Genomic DNA, 22,003 nt, shown 5'->3' on the forward strand with positions numbered 1-22,003 from the left:
TGGTAGCAGCACTGAGCTGATGAAGTAATTGCCTCAGCGTGCTGTTTGTATGGGAGGGGCCTTTACTGTGACCAAAGACTGAGCCATTGGGATCATTGGTTTCACAAATAGGATTTAAGAAAGCTTCTCTGTTGAAGCCTCTAGACTTTTATGGGGAGAAGAGATGGCCACTAGCTTATGGAGTAAGGGTCCCCCTCATCTGTTGAGAAGGTACCCCTGCTTTATGTTGGATTGTCTGTCATTCCAGCCCTTCATTTCTTTCTCTCCCTGCAGATTTGGTGTCTATGTTCCTCTGTGCTGCTTCCACCAGGACAGCAGAGCACAGCCCCTGCCTGCAGACTGTGATTACTTGGTACAGGACCAGATGGTGGACGATGGGGCTTCAGCTGTCAGCAGCCTGGTCAAACCCAAAGATTTCCTCTCTCTTCTGTGGGAATCCCTGAGGGAACAGTTCAATAACCCCACGTCCATCCCCACCCACAGCTGCCCCCTTTCCCCAGATCTCATCCGCAATGAGGTGGAGTGCCTAAAAGCAGACTTCAACCGCAGGATCAAGGAAGTTCTCTTCAACTCTCTCTTCAGTGCCTACTACGTGGCATTCCTGCCATTGTGTTTTGTGAAGGTAGCTCTCGCCTGGCTCTCTCCGTGCCCCTGAATGTTGTGTGAATTGCTGCCAGGCCAGATTCCTGGTTAATTCCCCTTTTCTCTGTCTCCCCTTTGGCAGCCCGGATAGCGGAGCATGGCTGCATCCGGAGTGCACTAGTACTGCTCCTGGTTGGAGGATAGGTATTGCTGTAAATGTGATGCACCTCTAGTCCCATCACCCCACTTACTAACTCCCCTCCTCCCACCCCTGTCTTAGGCAGATGGATAGCTGTGTTAGAAAAGGCAACCTCTTGTTACCCATCTCAGATCCACCATCCTGGCTTTCGAGTGCTTGGATTAGAGGCTTTGGTGGTCACCCTGTTAGAAAACAGAGCCAACTAGGATGCTTGGCAAGCTAAATCCAGCAACCTCTTGTCACTGTGGGAGTTGTATTTTGCAGTCTGTTGTCTTCCTAACTTGAACGAGCTTCAGTTGGTGTAGTGAAATGGGCAGAGTCCCACAATCCATGTAGCATTTGGTGCATTTGGTGCTCCTGGGGCATTTCTGTGGTAAGCAAACCCAGCTGTTACCTGCTGCTGGAGGAAGAGATATACCAGCTGCAGCATCAGCCCCTGCCCTTTCTCCTTCAGGTCAAGGAGAAGGGAGTCTTGAGTGTTTCCTAAACTGTAACCTTCTGAAGCCACCGGTCCAAAAGCGCATGCCTGTAACGTGTGGTGTGAGTCTGCTGGATGCACTATGTCCGTTGTCGTTCCTCCCTTCACTTTGTGACAGTGGTGCCAAGTTCTTGTCTGGTCTTTTTGCAGAGCACCCAGTACTATGACATGCGTTGGTCCTGTGAGCACCTCATCATGGTGTGGATCAATGCCTTCGTCATGCTCACCACCCAGCTGCTGCCTCCCAAGTACTGTGACCTGCTCCACAGATCAGCTGCCCACCTTGGCAAGTGGCAGAAACTAGAACATGGTTCCTACAGCAATGCTCCACAGCATATGTGAGTATGGGGCTGGGGAGGGCTTAGTACATTCTAGTAGATAAGCAACTACCAGCAGTAGTTACCTACTGAGGACACCTCCATTCCATGTGAAACTCTGCTGGTCTTTTTGTTCCCTAGAAACAGAAACATCTGCTCTCTGAGCTCCTTCAGTCACTGCTGGTTCCTTCCCAGAAACAAATGTTGAGGTTCTTCTTAGCCAGTGGAGAAGTAGCTTGGGCAAGGGGTGACCCTCTCCAGTGCAGTGGGCTGGGTTGTTGCGCTGGGAGCCATTTGTTCACATTGAGTGCATGTGATGTACTTGTGATGACCCCTCTGTGCTTTTCCAGTGGGACACATCCTTGTGGCAGAGGCTTTGGTGTTTTTCAAGCTACAGTCCATGTCTGTGAACCCATGGTCACAGATGCTAATGCTCTGGCATTCTTTCCCCGCAGCTGGTCGGAGAACACAATATGGCCACAAGGAGTTCTGGTGCGACGCAGCCGGTGCCTGTATAAAGCAGTTGGGCCTTACAACGTAGCAGTGCCTTCAGATGTGTCCCATGCCCGTTTCTATGCAAGTATCTCTTCTCCTGCTTCACATGTCCAGAAAGGGACTCTTCATCAGCGACTGCAGCAGTAGGACAAGGGGTGATGGATTCAAACTGAAACAGGGGAAGTTCAGGTTAGATCTTAGGCAGAAGCTCTTCCCTGTGAGGGTGCTGAGGCACTGGCACAGGGTGCCCAGAGAAAGCTGTGGCTGCCCTATCTCTGGCAGTGGTCAAGGCCAGGTTGGACAGGGCTTGGAGCAACCTGGTCTCAGTGTAAAGCATTCCTACCCATGGCAGGGGTTTGGAAGTAGATGATCTTAAGGTCCTTTCCAACCCCAACTATTCTATGATTCCATTCTTTGTTACTATTGTGGGAGGAAGAAGAGGCCCAAACCTGGCTTCAGTAGAGCAGAACGTGTGGAACAGAGTTTAGTGCTGCACAACAGCCTGTTGCTGCTGAACAAAACACTGGTTTGCGGCAGAGAGGCTTTCCTGACGCAGTGTTACAGTGGTGTCTGGGCAAGGTGGAAGCCACAGCTGCCTTATCACTGCTGTCTCATTGTGGTGATCAGGCATATTCTTAAGGGAGTTCTAGTTAATGTCTTCCACAGATACAGGAAAGTGTGTCAGCTGGCCAATAGCTTATTTCACCCATTAAGCAAAATGACACTTCTACATGCCTTGTTTCTTACACTATTTTTCCTAAGTGGTAGCTAGTGGTGGTCACTAGCACTGACAGCATTTTGTACATACCTCTCCCCAATTGACCACTGCAATGAATGATAGAGATCTCCCCTTTCTCACTTTCTCCTGCAGTTCCTTTTCCACCGTCCGTTACGGCTGCTCAACCTGCTCATTCTCATCGAAGGCAGCGTTGTCTGCTACCAGCTTTACTCACTGCTGCGCTCAGAGAAGTGGAACCATACCCTCTCCATGGCCCTCATCCTCTTCTGCAATTACTATGTCTTATTTAAGCTCCTCCGGGACCGGATAGTATTAGGCAGGGCTTACTCCTACCCGCTGAACAACTATGGACTGAAGGCACACTAGGCCAGCCACACGTGTACCCTTTTTCTCCTTCCCTCCCCCCAGGGCAGGGAGGGAACCTCGAAAAAAAGAAAAGATATTTTCATACAGTTCTATTTTTTTCTTGCAGCATTTCTAAATATTTAAGATATTTTATATTTTGTATACTATTGGTTTTGGGGGGAGGGAAGGGGGGGAGGGAACCAGTGGCAATTAAATGTCGCTTTATAAACAAGGTGTTATTTTATATATACATAAAACCAAATCAATGTGTATATACCGTGTATCTCTACCCATACATGTATCTATGTGAAGCAACAGGATTGTGTGTGTGGTCACTGTGTCTGCTTTGCTCACACAACCGCTTTGCTATTGCATACTGGGGATAGAACTGTTGTTAACTGGTCTGCTATGGAAAATGAGTGAGCAGAAAGGAAATACAGGGGCCTTCCCCCAGGGTGAGTATAGTTTATCTTTTACCTCAGTACCAGAAAAGTCTTGCAGTGGAAATGTGCACTGCTGTGATGCCAGTTTAGGGAAAGGGAGGAAGCAGTGTGTGGAAAGACAGGCTTGGGTTCCTGTCAGTTTGTAAAAGCTCTCAAGTTCTTTCTCTCCACTGGTAGCAGGATCCAAGTATGATTTAAAAGGAACTCTTGCTCCTATCTCTCTCCCCAGCAGTTTCAGCTCCCTCACTTCACCCAGGGAATTAACTAAATATTGAAGCTGTAATTTGAGGGTAGTATATCATTTAGGAAGAGATTAGCAAATAAATAGCTTCATCTGTAATTTATTCTTGTCAAACACTTCAATTCCCTTATTGCTATACAAAGGATTTTAACAGTCTTTCACTCTTAAGGTATATTGACTGGTACTGCTTAATAACTTACCATTAATAAGAAAGGAAATACTTTGCTTTTAAAGTGTTCTTCATAAAACTGAACTATACCAGAACCTAGTGAAAAATCTTTGTGGCAGTATCACAGAGAGGAACTGAAGACAACAGACAGTTATTAACCATAGAATTAATTTAACTGGGGATGCTGGTGACAGGCTGATGGTAGGAGTTGATGCAGTAATTCAGGTATTTGAAGAGGAGACAGCAATGCAGTGTTCTTCCTTTCAGATGCCGCCTGATGTAACTGTGACCATTAGTAAAGTGCTAGCTCTGGTTAGAGTGGCTGTGTAGGGGGAATAAACCCAAACTGTGCCGAGTTTGGAAGAAACTGCAACTACTTTCTGTTCCTTCTTTCCTTCCAAGGCAAGTAAATACAGTGATCTCTGCTCCTGTCTGCACGACAGCTTCTCCAGCAGCCTCATCACAGGCCCAGGATACCTACTGAGGGAGGCAACAGGAGATACCTCCGAGCTTTAACCCCCAGCTACTCCAAAATGAACACAAACACTTAGCTCTGGTTACTCCTAGACTTTGTCTTGTCTTCCATGTGGCCCCTAGTGCTGCTGACAAGGACACAGGTGCTTCAGAGTTTAGAGTCTGGCACCTTTCATTAAGACACAGACTTTTAAGCCATGTCATGCTTCCTGTAGTACAGCCTCATCTCTAATCCATGTCTTAATTCTACCTTGATTACTTTGGGAAGCACATTTGGGTAAGAAGGGGTTGGCTTCCTACCTAGAGCAGTCTCTTTGCTGCGTGTGGCTTTGTGCAACACCTTTCTTGAAACTGGGTGCAATTCTTGCAATAGCTCAGTACCATTTCATACAGATTTTACCTGTTTGGCATAAGCTCAGCACTCCTTACACAGTATTACCAAGTAGCTTCTTCTATTTGAGCACCTAAATGATAGGCTTATACTTAAGCAATCACTAGGAATAAAGAGGCTCTCCCAAGGCCTAGTTTGGAAAATAGAGATGTGCAATAGAAAGCCAGAACCCTGAGCCAGGGCTTTTGGTCATGGAGTTGATCGGGATTTATGCTCTGCTTTTAACGCCTCTTGCATGTCAGGCTGAAGGTAGGTGAGCACACCCATACCTTGTGCAGCAGTTAGATTGACTTTACACTGTTCATAGCATAAGGGACAGCAGAGCAGTGATGCTTCCATAGCTACAGGCTTTCTGTTTTGCTCTGAGGGACTGCAAGGCCAAAACGAACACTCCTTAGCAGGTATGCTAAGATCCTTCTCATTCCAAGGGAGGTAGGCATTACTTTCTGCCTCTCCCCCTCAGAACAGTACCTTGGTTACATCCTGGAGCAGTAGTTCTGTGAGAAGGTTTAAGGTCTAGAGACTCTATCTGTCCATGCACAGTACATGAACTGCCCGCATGCAGTCCTGTAGATTCAAGTGTCTTCCATCTTTACACCTACATGGAAAGAAGTTGCAGAACACAGTTGCAGCTTCCCCTGTGGGTAAAAACACAGTGAGGAACTAGCTAGCACAGTTGGTCTCCCCAGTATATACTGGATCATCCAATAACAAGGAGGGAGTAGAAATTATGTCTGCTCAGCATCAGTGCCTGCTGGGCTCAATGTTCCTCCCCACTCCACAACTGGCTCTGCTGCTAGGTGAACACTGAAAACAAGTCCACTCTGATACTTGGTCAGGTCAGATGGGGAAGAACCAGACTGTTGGTCACTGCCATCATGCGAGGATGTCGTAGTAAATAGATGGTTTTTTGGTCTGACAACGGAACTGCTCCAGCTTCAGGCCAATCCTCAGAAGAACAGCTTCATCCCACCACTTTGCCATTACCTGGGAGAAGATGGGGGAGTGGCTGTAAAATAGCATCATCACATACAGATGCTCTTGAAAGCCCTGGAAAATACATCCTTCCCCCCCAACAGCACCTAAAGGACATGTGTTTTTCCCTGTCACCCTGTTAAGGATGGCATCATTGCACTGGGATAAAAGCAGCCGACTAACTTAACTAGAAGACATGGAGCTTTCATTTACATGAGACCCATTTCAAGGGAGAAGGGCCCAAAGAAGTTACAGAAATAAGAAAAGAGTAGTGACAAGTACTAGGTACTGCTGCAAGTAGAGAGAGAAATCTAACTCCCAGGTACCTGAAGAGTCCCTCTGCCATTCAGGAGTGAGTTACTCCAAGGCAAGTCTCTTCTTCCACAAGTTAAAACATTTATTACCAGTACCTGCCAAATCCTTATGTGTGGAACAGCAAGAACCTGGTCATAGTGGTTCAGGACAAAGCTAGCTGGGGGTTCTGTGTCCCAGCATCCACAAAGAGCAAATACTCACCTGGAAACCAATGGGAAGCCCAGCCATAGAATATCCAATGGGAACCACAATGCCTGGAATGCCAGTGAAGTTCGCAAGCTGCATGAACCTGGGGGAAAATCTGTCATCAGCATTCCTGCCTTGGGACAGCAGCAAAGTCTTTCTTTTTTGGGAGTTAGGATCTCTCTCCTGCGCTACAGCCAGAGCTCCATCAGTTTGTGCAGCTAATCTCCAGCTGTTCCCAACCTCCTTTCCATAGTGCAAACAGCACCCTTCTTACCTCATGGACCGCATCGTGAAGGCTGAATCGCTGCTCCCAGTCAAGAGGTCAGATTCATAGATTCTTGGGGCAGTGGAAGGAACAGCTGTGGAGGGATCACAAAGTGACTGAGATTGAAAGGGACCTCACGTGGGCATCGTGTCTAACCTTCTGTCTCAAGGAGTGTCAGCTAGAGCAGGTTCCTCAGAACCATGTCCTTTCTAACATCCCCAGGAATGGAGAGTCCACAGCCTCTCTGGGCAACCTGATCCAGTGCTTAAAGAGCAATGAGAGAGTCAGGCAATGGACAATCTCCAAGGAACAGTTCATTAAAGCCACATGTTTGATGCACATGGGTGATGCAAGCTCACACTCCTGAAATGCAGCCAAGTCACTGGGATTTATGAATGAAGCAGTTAAGAGTCTACTTAGAGCAATAACATTTCCATACATTAGTAATGTCCAGTCCCTCTTGTGTAAATGTGCAGGCTCTGCAAGTACCAAGGAGTTTCTCACTACCATGGATACAGAAACGTGCCAGAAATACACAGCAGCCTTTGCAACCAGGCTGCATTTTCTTCTAAAGGCTTGAGGCACAACAAAGCATGTGCACAAAAGTCACACTTAAAAATAGGGAGGGAAAGTTTATAGAGTGATTGCTCTTAACATGCACCACAGAGTTGCTGGGGACCAGCTCTTTGGTCAGGACTGCCCATACCTGGTGTAAGGATACAGTGCACGGTAGCGAAGATGTCCTGCAGGAATCTCATGCTCCGAGTTCTCTGTCGATTTGCCTGCAAGCAGAGAGACCTGCATGAGCAGGCCTCTTGGTTCACAGGTCTGATGTTGACAGACTCTGCCCACCAAAGCCTATGCCTTTGCAAAAGAAGACCTCGTTCCTGCAGTTTGGAATCAAGATGCAGGACATCATGTCCTCTGTGGTGCTTCACAATTCAGCATGCAGAGGAGCACAGCTGGTGCCATCTTTCCACGTGTATAGGGAGATTAAAACAAGCCTCTACCCCACTTTTACAGTCTCACTAAGTGCCTCGTCACAGCATGTTCCTTACCGTAATATAATCCAGAGCTGTGAACTGGGAAGCCAAGGCCAGGTTAGCCCGAGTGTCCAAATTCTGAAAGAGAAAACCTGGATCATGGCTCTGCTTGCATGAAACTGGATGTGACAGCCAACGAGTTCTCTGCTTGTATCAGTAGTCATCCAGCAGGTGGTTTGTCATAGAAGCCTCAGTGACACCGACATGCCACCCGTTCAACTCCTGCCCCTGCTCCAAACTGCTGCTACTTACCATTTCCTGGAAGTGCTTATTGAAGTCGGGTTGCAGGAAGTCCCTCATCTCACTGAGAATGCAGATTACGTGTGCTACCCGCACCTCCTCCATCTCTGGGAGAGACACTTCAACCACACTGGCTCCCAGACTCTGCAGGTGCTCCACAGCTGCATACAGAGCAGGTAAAGCACAGAGAGCATCTCTGAGTTCACAGAGCTTCATAGAAGGGCTGCAAATCCCCACCCCTTAGGCCATCACAAGCATTTTCAGTGCATCATGTGGTATGCAGGCTGCTACTGCTGCTTCTCATAGGTGAAAGCCTTCAGCCTAACTAGGTATCAGTTTTCCAGCAGGGCAGAGTTTGTAGGATGGTTCCCAGCTTATCCCACTGTACTTCAGCCAAGTTCATCTCTTCCTTTCTGGCCTCTCAGTTAACTCAGAGTGAAGGCAGACTGACTATGCTTCCCTGAGCACTTAATGTAACCTGTATTCTATGAGCGTGATCACTTAGCATCATGAGATTCCCATTCAAAGCCTCTTCTGAATCATGAATGTAGAGGAACCCAGAGGATACTCAAAAGAGCAGGTCATCAATACAGGCTTACTGAGTCCTGATGGATTTTAGCAAGGCTGAACACCAGGACTTTGGGAAAAGTCAATCTTTTGCAGTGTAAGAAGAGTCCCCTTCTTTCTTTGACTCCAACATCTTCATGAATACCAAAGGTTGCCTGTTTTCCTGGGTCATGGTGCATCTCTCCCAAGAAAACCTGACACATCTAGAAGCATAAGTGTCTGTGGAAATAAGGAGGCTGAAGCAAATCCAGGCAAACAAAGCCTGAACACTGTGAACTCTTTCAGCTCCAACACATAAGAACCCAAGTACTGTACCAGGCATTGTACAATCTTTCTTCCCCACCCCCAAGTACTCACCCAGGGTCAATTTTGCTTTGTTTGAAATCTGACAAAGCCACCCTAAAGGCACCATTTAGCTCATTTTAAGGACATACCAGAGGACTGGATACATCACAAAGCCCTAGCCCTGTCTTTCCTACTGAATTATATTGTGAAACAAGTGCATCCCTTAAAAGTCTCTTACTATTAAAGCCTTCAGAGTAAGTATTCCTGAGCACAGCTCTGTCTTTATACAGAAGCTTAGCACACTGGATTGCATTCTTGCATTGTAATCTGACAAGCCCACAACTGCTGAGCTTTTTACCCCTCAGCAGTCAGGAGGGTTTCCCTGTAACAAAGCTCCTGCTGTTTGTCCAGCCAGACCTCTCAACAGCTGCCTTTAAGGACTTCAGGCAACAGTTTTGTAATGTATGCAAGAGAAGCACAAAGTGATCTCATTACATCAGGCAGAGTAAGAGACTTACAGACTTTTCCTCTTTACCTTTCTCACAGATGGACAGGACTTCTTCATCACATTCCTAAAGAGTAAGAGGAAAGAACTAAGTAAACTGCAGTAACTGCCCTCCTCTCCTTGGGGAGCACACTGGGGCTGATGGAGCTTTCCTTGTTTCTGTCTCTAGTGGTAGTGAAGCACAGCCCTCCAGGACTGCCTTAGGCCACCTGCTCCAAGAGAACTGCTTGCAGGTCATACCCCTAAGGAGAAAAAAAAGTCCTCTTTTCCAGAGGCAGGGATAGTTCTTCTCTGCACTGGGGCACAGCCAGAAAGAGTCCTTGTTTTCTCTCCAGGGAAGAAATGTTGAGCACATTTGTGAGGGTGCATTACAACTGCCAAGCTGTACTAGTGTGCAAGCCCACTTTCTACATGGGAAGGGTGAAATACTACTCTGCAGCTAAGCACCATCACCAAATGGATACTCATTACTTCAATGATAACAGGCAAGAGAACAGTGAATGAATTGAATTCCTTTTAAACCTCATTTTGCAAAGCAGCAGAAAGAGAGAACAGACACCTTAAAAAATGTCCAGTCCACTCCCAGTTTTAAGCCCTTCAGGTCAGGAGCACACATCCCAGATAGGGTTGCTTTGGGTTGTTTGAGTCCTGCAGGGAATAAATAAAGAGTTCCTCTTTTTATCTAGGATGTCTCTAGGAAGACAGAGGACCTGGGCTCAGGGAGGGAAAGCTCTCACCTACCATACGGATAGAGCGGATCTGGCTCAGCAAGGATACTATAAGCAATGGCTGCATCTACCACTGAGGTACACATAGGGCCTGTAAAAGATAGATAAAACAAGGGGTAAATAGTGCCTTCCTCTCAAGGTCTTTTGTAGGCACAGATGCCCTCCCCTGTGAGAGCACCACAAGAGCATAAGTCCCCTTACCTACGCTGACTGTGGAGTAGGAGAGTGGCAAGCTGCCATGAGAACTGATGCGCCCAAACGTACCTGCAGACAAGGAAATGGGCAGTTAGGGATATCTCAGCAGTCACTGGGGAGATCTGACCCACATGGCTCTGGTACACCCAGTAAGCAATATACCCATGCCAGCCACTTTACTGTCTGTCATTTCAGAGCCCAGTCACTCATCTTTCAGTACCCTGTTCTGCTGGCCACGACCTGCTTCATCAGTCAAACAGCAAGAGTGAAACTTGTTTCTCCCCCCTCCAAGAAATTATATAGTTGAGGGGAAATATGTACAGGGACATTTTGAAATACATGCATTTAAATATGCAGAAGCAGCATCTATGATATGGAGGATGGAAAGGTAGGAACAGGATTATCACCCACTGGGAGATCTCACCCACTTCACCAGTGAAGCTTCATGCTTGGGTCACCTTTCTGACCAGTTACACTTTTGTCATGGTCATCAGTATCTTCATCAGATGAATCAAGATTAATCAAGTTGATCACATGTGAAGGATGGGAAAAGAGTGATGGCTGAATATCTGCTCTCAGATGAGGCAGCAGAGATCCTCTGGAATGCTAAACTACTCCCAAAAGCTGGCATCACTTCCAAATGACAATCCTGCTTTGCTGTAGACACTGCCCTGTGCATTTCTTGTGTCCTCTGCACATTAAATTAATTCTGACTGCAAAAACTGCATTGCTACTCTTTGTAACACTGAGGGAAGAGGAATGGCTGTGTCCTCATTTCACACACCTATTACCAGGTTTAACTTACCAGATACAACTCTGAGCAGCATCAGCTTCTCCATACAACAGGGGTGATGCAAAGCATCGTGGGTAGGGATGCTTTTCACCAGCTCACTGCAGGTACCCAACTATGTTGGGAACACCTCCCAGCAAAGAAGAAAAACTGAAGAGGGACGAGTGGGTAGAAAGAAAAGCAGCACACTGTGTTTTGTTCAGCATTCGACTCAAGCAAGTTAGGTTTCTTGGAACACCTCTTCAATAGCCTGCACTGAGAATACAAACAAGACACACACCCCCTCCATGATTCAAGTACTCTACCTTTCAGCCCCACCACACCACAGAATGAAGAAGGAATCCTCACAGAGCCACCTCCATCTGTGCCAATAGCCACTGGGCAGAGACCTACAAATAAAACACGCATTGGCCTGTGACCAGCAAGACATTGCATTGCCTTGACCATTCTACCAGCAGCTGTAGCCATGACAGCACCCTGAGCTTTCTGTCCAGCAAGGAGTTCCCTCCACCTTCTAACCACTCCCCAGAGAAACTAAATGCCTGAGGTACTTTAGCTCAGGACCTTCCTCCCACTACACCTGAACCACCTACCTGCTGCTACAGATGCTGCTGACCCACTGGAGCTCCCCCCTGTGAAGTGGTTCGGCTTGTAGGGATTCCTTGGGACCTTGTGGTACCTGAAGCAGACAAAAGAGGATTGAACCTTTTCCTAGGAAGGACCGGATGCTCTACAGGGTAGGAAAAGATCCAGAAACACAGCTCAGGGATTCTGATCTCTTAGTAAAGACAGATACCATTTAATCCCAGATACTGCAGTGTCCCTAGAAAATAAGATGCAAAAAAACCCACTTCTGCCTCCGAGTACAATCTCTTGTTACCATAAGCAGCCTGTTCAAGAGACTCAAAGCAAGAGGAAGGATGCTGCTTCAGCCCTTCTGTCTGTGACAGCACTGTGCCATTACTGCATGTCACAGGGCACTACACAGCTCTAAAAGGTGTAGTAGTTGTTAGCCAGCAATTCTTACAGACAGGCAAGTCAGGGTCCCCAGCTCTGCCCTTCATCCCAGTTCCCCAAGTCCCCAGTCTGACCAAAGTCCCTGGACATCAGAAACCTGCCAAGGTACCCAGCCAAACCTCACACAGTGAGGAAATGCCCTGGCATGTTGTTACAGCTGAAGGCAAGCCCCAGTTCCATCCAGCTGCACATGCAGGAAGGATTGCTCTGCACATGGCTTATCAAGGCTGTGAGGACCACTGCTCTGGAGCAGCAGTTCTCAGCATGGCTATTCCTGGAAAATTCACAACAAATTCCAGTGAACCTCTTTTAGCTAGGAAATAAACCCATTATGTTCTCCTGAGATGACTGTACCTGTTCTCACTGTTCTGGGCCACTACTGTGACTGAGCATTAGGCTACTATTTGTGTTCTGTCCCTGCTTCTGTCTACCACTCATCCTGTAAGCATTCACACCTCCAAGCCTGTAAGGCCTGGCAAACCAAGTTCCTTACTCAGCACCTGGATCCTCTCCTTCCTCTGATTTCAGGAGCCTTCAGGCTTTCATGGCTACTCTGACCTTTAATTCTACAACGCACCGGGTTCTCCCTGTGCGGGGTGCTTCTGTTATCCTCACATGCTTGCCCTACACTTGTACCCTTTCCTGTCAGTTCTGGACAGACTTTCAGGTCTTTCTAAATCAGAGGAAAGAAAGGGGAAAGGGATTTTTACCTATTAGGGTTGCATCCAGTTGTTCCAGTCCCTAGTTCGTGCATGTTTGAGACCCCAATAATGATAGCTCCAGCCTCCCGCAGCTTCTTGGCCACAGTAGCATCTTCTGTTTCAGGCTCTGTCCCAAGATACACTGTTCCCGCTCGGTGATGATAAGGTACCTCAGCAAGAAGACACACTATTCATCCTAAACCCCTGGCAAGGTAGGCTAACCCATGCACACTTCAACCCCACAACATATCCCTGGCATCAGAAACCACAGAGGTAAGAAAAGAGCTAGGAAGCTTCACTTATCAACTTATCCTATGTTTGTTTCTGTTAGAAGGGACACTTAACCCTTTAGTATTTGGTCCTTCACCCATGAAGAGAGGTCCTTTTAATACCATGATATAGAAAAGAAGGAACATGTAGATGTTCATAAAGTCTGCCTGCCTGAAGCAATGCAACTGCTACTCCCAGGGCTGTAGAACAGTCGCTTTGGCCCCACAGCACGCAGGAACTCCATTTCCCATTCTTCTATGGACAGAGCTGCAGTTTAAGATCTGCGGTGCTTGAAAGCAAGGCCCAAGGCTTAAATGAATGCCAAAATACCATATGGCCCCATTTCCAAGGTATGCTAAGTACTGTTCCCTTTGGGGCAGCAATGGAAGAATCTGTACACAAACAGGACTGCCACCCTATGGCAGCAATGGAAGAATCTGTACACAAACAGAACTGCCACCCTATGGGTAGGTCTCTGCAGAGCCTACAACAGCTTGATGGCACTGCCAGGGGTATTTAATGCTAGCTGCTGTGAGGCTACAGGAAAAATTCCTTGTGAGTGGTGATTTTCAAAGTAACTTCCATACTTCTGACGCACCCTTTGAGTTATCCCTAAGGAGAGAGGGATGCTTTGCCAGTGGAGCAATATCAGTGCTGGAGAAGTACAGATAGTTACACCCACTGCTACAGATGCCTTTATACATTCTCACTGCATTATAAGAGAGGCTGTTCCCACCCTCTACTCCCTGTGGATTAAAGAGACCAGAACAAAGCAGGCAACATGCCTGCTGTACCCAAGATCTGTCTTCACTTGACAAAACTTGTTAATCCTACTCATTGCAAACCCACACACTACCCCTTACTACAAACATATTTCTCACGCTTCTGCTGAGGAGTTGGCCTTAAAACCTTGTCCAGGTTGAGCTCCTGCAGCATGAGCTGAGAGCTGGACAAGGCAACTCACCACTTTGAATTCTTCTTTCAGACACACTGGGATGCCATCCAGATAAGACAAGGGACATTTATTCCTGTAGCGAACAGTGGAGGCCTCTGCCATCTGCAGAGAAAAAGCATGCGGTTTATATATACATACATATATATACATGTATGTATGTATTTAATTGAGCTGAAGGTCATCACCAGTACTGGAATCCATACCAAAAACAGCTCTCTCTGGCTGCTACTAAGCCAAACTATGAAAGTTTCTTTCTTCTTCCACCATACGCTGATGGGAAATTACTACTTGGAAGTATCTATGCTCACAGATGCCACATAAGCACACACAAGTCCAATTTTAAACATAGTTGTCCAGCAAGAAACAGATTGCTTTAATGCTACCTCCCTCTGCAGGAAGGAAAGACTTGTTGGTCACCCTCTACACAAGGAGGGAGGAAAGATGTATGTATTTTCCTGTGCAATCTATCAGCAAAAGAGCCTCTGCCCCTTCTAATGGTGTGGCAGAGGCCCCTTTCCTACCAGAGGCAGACATTACCAGCATTATTTGCTCCGGGTCCCATTGCACTATGGCTCTGAGTGGGGGTGTGGATTTGTTGCAGTCCTCCAGCACAGCAATGATGTTCTTTGCTACCTGGGATGGCGTCAGCTTCCCACTCCTGCAGGACAGGAGAAGGTGGGACCATGTTACAAGACCCCCACACCACACTCAAACACGGGGTTTGCCTCTCATGGGGCTGTCAAACTGTAAGCAAGAACAAGAGTCTGTGTGTGATGATGGTTTCAACACAGTTGACACCATCAAGACAGGAGGCTCCCTTTCCTTAAGGGAAGGATTTGCCTACACAACGGGACTCCAAACCTTAGAGTAGGGGCAGGAGCTAGGACAGTTGCCCAGATATTCCTGATCCACCATATAAACAGGAAAGGACAGCTGAGAACCTTACAGAGAGCCCTCAAGCTCCTGGAAGCCTGAGGCTATGAAGCTCCCATAAGCTAAGACCAAGAGGCCTGTCTGTCCCCTTTACAGAGAAAGGGAGAGAAGCCTGTTACAGAGAAGGGTCTCCCAGCAGTACCACCATAACCCACCTCTAACAAACAGAACATTCCCTCCTGACTAAAAGCTATGTTACACCACAAATACATCTCTCTTTGGCCAACATGAAAGCCTCACAGTCAGGATGCACCTTTAACACCAGACTGCAGTGTCAGGCTTTTGCTCCATGGCTGCAGCCTGCTGGCAAAGGTGGCCCTTGAAGAACAAGTTCAAAGAGGATTTATCTCAGAGCCCCACTCCTGGCACATGTCCCAGAGGCAATCAGGGGTTATTGTGCAGTCAACAGCTCACAGAACCTCAGAGTCAGAGATGTGCTTCCAGCTCTTTCCGAGCTGGACACATTTACTGAGTAAAACCAGGTAACAAGCAGCTGGGGAACCAAGGGATTCTTCAGAGCCCCACATTCACATTATCCAGCTTCTCCTCCTCACTGATGTGTTTGGGCAAACAAGGTATATAGAAAACTCCCCCAAAGAAGAATGACAATCATCCAAGGAAAATAGCATTTAAATATCCTTGCAGGGCTTGTAAGAGTTGAGCCAGCTCTCCCAGCTGGCTTTTCTTCTATTATTCTGTTAAAGGGAAAGGACTGCAGAGGGTGATGCTAAACATTGATACCACAAGGACAATCCTAACAAAGAGATGCCTGAGAGCTCATGGAACACAAGCAGCCCACAGGAGGGGAATGTGCAAGACAAGTTGTTTCCAGACCATGATTTCACTTACTGGTAGCACTCCAGGTAGTCTTTGATCCCCTTGAAGCTAAACCCATTGCTAGGAGAATCAGACCTGCAAAGAAAGGATTAAAGGGGCAACTGTGACCCACGAAATCCACCTCTGTTTAGACCTGTAGACTTCAGCATCAGCCCAAAGCAGGTCTGGCCATCACTCACTGACCTGCTGGCCACCTTTTGGACCACTAGCCTATGTATTTCAGCTCACATTCTGCCAGCCTCCTTGCACTCATGCCAGACACCAGGTACACTAAGGGTGCCATACAATTAAGGCATCAGTCTTGCTGACATGTTCTGATTGCTTCATACTTCTGCTGCAATACAGCTGTCATTAAACTGTTTGACATCTGAGGTTTACATCTGCTACTCACCACTGCAGGATAGCTAGGATATAGTGGTAAACCTGCCTCCAGGATCTCTGTCCCTAGGCAGATCCTGAGACAGCCAGCAGCACATACAGTGTATGGTGTGGAAAGAGGAAAAGGCACTATGCAGCACTCAAAGATACCCATCAGCAAACTGCTTAGAAACAAAGTTGATGGCTCTAGCACATCAGAAAGAGACATTTCTCATCACAACAGGATAAATATAAAAGCTAGCTGCAATTACTACTCCTGTGATGGCTCCATGTCATCATGCAGACCAGAAGCCATGTCCTGGAACAGGCCAGTGTACAACACCATAATGTGCTATGCAGGGAAGAGGTAAGACTCCCTGTAACACTCAATATATCACTGGTGGAACTGGAGACACAAGAACCAGAAGGCTGCACTCACCTTAACTAAAGCCTGTAGGAAATACATCCCTCCCTCTAAGGCAAAGGAGCTGAAAGCTTTTCATTGCTCTAGCTTAAGAACTCAATCAGGGAGCAAGATTAGTCCTGCTAAAAGCTAAGATGCATACAGAGAACCCATCCTCTGAGCTGCTGCTGAAGTGGAGCTCAGACATTTTCAATAACTACTGGATAGGCTCACAGCTTAGAATCAAACTCAAATGAGGAGAGCATTCGTAGCAGCCCAGCTGCTCCAATCTCACCATCAGACCTCAGCAAGACATGCAAGCCTGAGTGATGGCTGGAATCTAGTGGGATTCATTCAAGCCCAGGCTGCAATCAAGAAGTTGAACAGGCTTTTACCCAAGCAACCTAAACGTGAAAACAAACCTTATGTGGATTGTTTTCTTTCTTGTTCCTTCTCTCTTCCAAGAAAACCCTGTGTTCTCTTTGGGATTTCTTGCAGGCAAGAAATGGCACACTTGCAAATTCATGTAACGCCAGCCACTAAGTATATCTGCTCTGATAGTGCAACCAGAGCCCTTGCAAGGGCAGGATCCAGTCTCTCTCCAACAAGGAGACTCCCTGAAGCTTGTAGAAACTTCACATTTCTTGTAAGAACAAGTGATGTGTAAGTTACACAAGGAAAGATGACTGACAGCACTATCAGTCAGAGCTGATAGCAGACTGACAGCACTATCTGCTTTGTAAAGTAGCTGGGTGGTAAGATCTGAATCCAGATTACTCCCAACAACAGCTTCCCACTTAAACCATGCCAACACGTGTGTTGTCCCACACTACTTTTACACGTCACGCACTGACCTTGCATCTAGCAGCTGCTTGATAATATCTGCAGTGTTTTTAGCCTCAGACTTGTCTTCTGTGATGTCCGCAGCAACCTCTGGGATAAATGTGGGATCTTCATGGATGTCAAGCGAACGCATGAGCAAGAAGTTTTCCAGCCTGGAAGAGAGTTACTGATAGTCTGCAAACTCTCCCATGAGTAATCTCCCAGCCTGCTCAAAGGGAACCTTACCCAGGAACACTGTGTCTTAGCAGCCTGCTCTCCCAGCAGGGAGTTGCAACAGATAATGTCTTGCACCTTTCTTTCCCAAAGGCAGCACCACATTTGTTTTGCTTGCTTAATAAAACCTCCTACCACTTGACATAAAGCCAGCAGCCTCTATAAACTCCAGCTGGGAAAGAAATGGTGAAAGTTTTCAATTTGCTTTCACTAGATGCATCACCCACAGACCAATAAAGACAGCATTGGAGAGGAAAAGCAAGGAGAAAGGAATACAAGCCTTACATTCAAGCACTAATCCTGCTAAAATCAGCACCTCCTCAAGCTTTTTCATTACCTGCTTCAACATAGCTCATTTGCAAATACAACAGGGAGCACAGCACAAGGCCAGTGCTTGGAACATGTAAAGACCCTGTCTGTTGGTTGATACAGGGCGAGTGGTGGGTACTATCTACCTGGATTTCTCTTCCAAGGCTTTTATACAGTTTCTCACAGTTTAGACAAGTGGTCTGTGTAAGGGATGAGGAACTGGCTGGCAGGCTGCACCCAGAGGTTGGTGGTAAATATCTCCTTCTCAAACTGGGGACCTGTCACCAGTGGGGTCCCCCAGGAATCAACACATTGGGCCTAATTCTGTTCAATATCTTCCTAAATGACCTGGAAGATGGGATCAAGTGTACCCTGACCAAATTGACTGATGATACCAAACCAAGTGGGGAAGTGGACACTCTGGAAAGGACAGCCACCCTGCAGGAAGATCTGGGTGGACTCCAAAAGCGGGATAACAAGAATCTTATGGAGTTCAACAAGGACAAGTGTAAGGTCTTGCACCTGGGTAAGCACAACCCAAGAGTGCAGCACGGGCTGGCATCTGCACATGTGGGGATCAGCTCTGTGGAAAGGTACCAGGGGGTCCTGGAGGACACAAGCTCAACAGGAGTGAGCAGTGTGCTGCTGCGGCAAAGAAAGCCAACAGGATGCTGGGTTACATCAACAAGGGCACCACCAGCAGGCATAAAGAAGCCATTATCTCACTCTACTCTGTGCTTGTCAGGCCATACGTGGAATACTGTGTTCACCTTTGGTCCCCACTGTACAAAAATGATGTGAACAGGCTGAAGAGGGTCCAGAGAAGGGCCCAAAGATCCTCAAAGAACTGGGAAGCCACATGAGGAAAGGCTGAGAGAACTGGGTTTGTTCAGCCCAGAGAAAAGAGAGTTTAGGGGTGACCTTATCACCATGTTCCAGTATTTAAAGGGTGGCTACAAAGGAGATGGAGACTTTATATTTACAAAAAGTCACATGGAAAGACAAGGGGTAATGGGTACAAGTTACTCCTTGGGAGATTCCAGTAGGACACCAGAGGAAAATATTTCACAATGAGAACCATTGGGAAAATTAGGATAATTGAGCCATTGAGATAATCTCCCAAGGGAAGTGGTGGGATACTCAACTTTGGACACTTTTAAGACTCAGCTGGGGCATCTTGTGCAGGTCATGCTTTGCCCAGAAAACTTGGACCAGGTGATCCCTAAGGTCCTTCCAACCTGGTATTCTAGGATTCTATGTCAAGGAATGACCTGCTGTAAAACAGGTTTCTGACTGACTCAAAAAGCCTATGTTCCACGTAAAAATTCAGGGGTACCAATTGTCTGCAATACATTCCTCAGATGACCCATTAAATGACAGTCAAACTACATGAGCCAAGTAAGAGGCTCCTGATGCCTCTTACCTGAGTGGCTCTTAGCACAACATACACTTGAAAGCACAGCTTCTGAACAAAAACTGTAGTAAAAAAACATCTATGAAATAACCTTGCTCACTCTCCAATCAATTTCTGCAGCTTCCCTCTTAGAAAAGGTCTTCCCAGATAACCCATAAGTGGTATGCAATGCAAGAAAAAGAAGCTTGGAAGGGGAGAAACCTCCCCACTCTTACCTTAGTATAAGTGGCAGTAAGCAGATCTGTCCAAAAGCCTAGAAGAAAGTAAGCAAAAACATCAGTTTGCAGTAATCAAGACCTGAACACCTTCCTCACTAGACAAAGAATGTGCAATAGCTGCAGTCTTGGAGCACCCTAGAGAACATGCAATGCTATGCAGTAAAAAAAAAAACAGCACAAACACTTGTGTTTCAGGCCACAAAATAGGCTCAAAATGCTTTCCCTCTCTCACATTTATATTACAAAGAGTGCATTCTTCTTGCTCTCCTGCCTTTATCTTTCCCTTACTCAGCCTGCAGCTGCAGGCTGCAACAGTGATAAGAGGCATATACATAGCTCTTTTCCATTACCATCTTCATGTTCCACAGATACTGCAAACACTGAATAAGGCATTATTATCACTGAATAAAGATTATTATCATCATCTTCATCAACCCACTGTTAAGATCTTCCCTGTCACTCAACTACCTCCTGCAGCAAACTGAGCCAGCTTGGAAAAGCATGGGAAATGTAGAGACTCCATAGCAGCAGACAGGGAAAACACTTTGGATAACTTGGTTCCCAGTGTAGCAATACCATCAGTCCCAAATAAAGCAGCCTTGTTCTAGCCTGTCTTAACAGCTCAACAATGGACTTCCAAAACATGTTAAGGGATGTACAAATACAGTACAAGTCTGAAGCAAGGCTCACACCTCTAGATCCATGAAAGGTATGTTGCCTCACACCTTATGAAACAATTCGAGTCTCTTTTCTAATCTATATCTAATCTAATGCAGCACAATCCTGCAGGAGATTGAGAAACAAATGCCTTCCCTCCAAAGGGGGTGTCAGGAAAGGAAACAAGCAACAGAAGTGGCCACAAAGCAAAGGATAAAAAGGTGTTCTGGCTGTTATATCCTGGGGGAAAGCCACTTGCAAGGTATTCTCATGAATAAACACAGATCATCACTAGCATTTACTCCAGACCCAACCAGCTGCCAAGGTCTGTAAACAGATCACACTAACACTGACACCAGCTCAAGAGGCAAGGCTAAGCAGCAGCAACAAAATCCACCTGCTTGCAGGCAGATGATGCTGCCACAGGCTCACTACCAAGAGGATGCAGGCTTTCCCCCCCCAGCACCCTGCCATACAACGGTCTCATGTCAGCACCAGCCACAGACGGAATCCACCCACAGGCTCACAAATCCCCCCCTCCCCGAGGAGAGCAATGGGGACAGCTGCCTTCAGCACCAAATCCCACCCGAGGGGAGCAATGGATACAGCTGCCTTCAGCACCAAATCCCACCCGAGGGGAGCAATGGGGACAGCTGCCTTCAGCACCAAATCCCACCCGAAGGGAGCAATGGATACAGCTGCCTTCAGCACCAAATCCCACCCGAAGGGATCACTGGATACAGCTGCCTTCAGCACCCAATCCCACCCGAGGAGAGCAATGGGGACAGCTGCCTTCAGCACCAAATCCCACCCGAAGGGAGCAATGGATACAGCTGCCTTCAGCACCAAATCCCACCCGAAGGGAGCACTGGATACAGCTGCCTTCAGCACCCAATCCCACCCGAGGAGAGCAATGGGGACAGCTGCCTTCAGCACCAACTCCCACCCGAGGGGAAGCAATGGGGATAGCTGCCTTAAACACCTGCCTGAAAACCCCACTCCAAGGGCTGAAGCACCTGAACCCCTTCAGGTCTGAGTAACGCTCGCGGCGGCTCTACGATGATGCTGGATTTGGGCTCTCAATGCCCGAGTACGTCCATGACACCCTCACCCCGAGGGTGCCTCTCCCCACCGCCTCCCACCCCGGGAACACAACCTCCCTCTCCAAACGCGGGTTTTACCTCCGCATCGAGCCCCGCTCCCTCCGCAACCCCGGGGGCCTCGGCCTCGGCCCCGTCCTGTTCCACCCGCGCAACCCCGGATTTCACGGCCTCGCCAGCCGGCCCCCTCGCCCGCACTCACCGTGTTGGCCACATGGACGAAGAGGCGCAGGCCGGCGCCGCACAGCCGCGGGGCCCACTGCGGAGACGAGGCGAGAGGTGAACACCGGGCCCTGCTCCCCGCCACCCGCTACCCCCCTCCCTCCTTCCCCGGCGCTCACGGAGCTCCGCGGCGGGCTGCGGCCCCGCGCCTCGGCCCGGCCCGGCTCCCGGCGCTGGACGGCGGCCGCCGCGCTGCCCGTGTGCCGCCGCACGCAGCACAGGTACACGGCGGCGGCCGGCAGCACCGTCGCAAGCAGGAACAGCAGCAGCTCCATGACCGCCCTTCCACCAACCCCTGCGCCTGCAGCGAGGCAGTGCCGCGCCGGGCCTGACCCCGCCTTGCGGCCCGTCCGGAGCTGAGGGGAGGAGACGGCAGCCGGGGGAGGAGCTCGCGGGCCTTTAATTAATAGGGTGTGAATACAAGCGGCTCCAATGAGCCACAGCGGCTGCAGAGAACGGTGCTGCCAGCCTCAAGGTGCAGAGTTCCCCTGGCGGCTTCAGGCAGGCTCGGCTTGGTGGTGGGCTGGATGCTTGGCTCCCCCACGCTGCTGTTGCCCCTTTCATCGTCAAACAGCTCTGTGCTTCAG

At 48.0% G+C, this 22,003-nt stretch overlaps 2 protein-coding genes across 5 annotated transcripts in view; one reads left to right on the forward strand and one right to left on the reverse strand.

Moving 5' to 3' along the window:
* TMEM39A (transmembrane protein 39A) overlaps positions 1 to 3,472 on the forward strand; it is a 48,106-nt gene extending 44,634 nt beyond the window's left edge. For 3 of the 4 annotated variants that reach the window (XM_061454117.1, XM_061454118.1, XM_061454116.1), the window contains exons 6-8: positions 274 to 622; positions 1,410 to 1,597; positions 2,032 to 2,833. In XM_061454117.1, coding sequence (XP_061310101.1) covers positions 274 to 622; positions 1,410 to 1,597; positions 2,032 to 2,218 — 724 coding nt within the window. In that variant the 3' untranslated portion in view covers positions 2,219 to 2,833. Of the gene's footprint in view, positions 1 to 273; positions 623 to 1,409; positions 1,598 to 2,031; positions 2,834 to 2,942 lie in introns of those variants that run through there. The other variant, XM_061454119.1, reaches the window with a different exon arrangement.
* Positions 3,473 to 3,923: 451 nt separating this feature from the next.
* Positions 3,924 to 21,721, reverse strand: LOC133269600 (uncharacterized). The gene is made up of 20 exons (XM_061454099.1): positions 21,536 to 21,721; positions 21,397 to 21,453; positions 19,435 to 19,472; positions 17,295 to 17,435; positions 15,693 to 15,755; positions 14,448 to 14,568; positions 13,920 to 14,012; positions 12,695 to 12,855; positions 11,561 to 11,646; positions 11,273 to 11,356; positions 10,184 to 10,246; positions 9,996 to 10,073; positions 9,814 to 9,902; positions 9,285 to 9,321; positions 7,910 to 8,058; positions 7,673 to 7,735; positions 7,321 to 7,396; positions 6,624 to 6,708; positions 6,365 to 6,452; positions 3,924 to 5,860 (listed from the first exon to the last, which is right to left on the reverse strand). Exons 1-20 carry the CDS (start codon positions 21,689 to 21,691, stop codon positions 5,750 to 5,752), a joined length of 1,839 nt encoding a protein of 612 aa, XP_061310083.1. The 5' UTR covers positions 21,692 to 21,721; the 3' UTR covers positions 3,924 to 5,749.
* Between the last annotated feature and the right edge of the window lie 282 nt (positions 21,722 to 22,003).

Source organism: Pezoporus flaviventris, unplaced genomic scaffold (genome assembly GCF_033815535.1).
Source record: "Pezoporus flaviventris isolate CSIRO_AGI_PZ_B2104156 unplaced genomic scaffold, CSIRO_AGI_Pfla_v1 ptg000015l, whole genome shotgun sequence".
Lineage (NCBI taxonomy): Eukaryota > Metazoa > Chordata > Aves > Psittaciformes > Psittacidae > Pezoporus > Pezoporus flaviventris.

Bases quoted from the DNA above. Each gene is read 5' to 3' on its own strand.
- LOC133269600 (XM_061454099.1), bottom strand. From the start codon at position 21,691: ATGGAGCTGCTGCTGTTCCTGCTTGCGACGGTGCTGCCGGCCGCCGCC. The intron at 7,736-7,909 runs GTAAGTAGCAGC...TTTCTCTTTCAG, and splicing joins ATAAGCACTTCCAGGAAATG to AATTTGGACACTCGGGCTAA. The intron at 7,397-7,672 runs GTAAGGAACATG...CTCTGCTTGCAG, and splicing joins CAGCTCTGGATTATATTACG to GCAAATCGACAGAGAACTCG.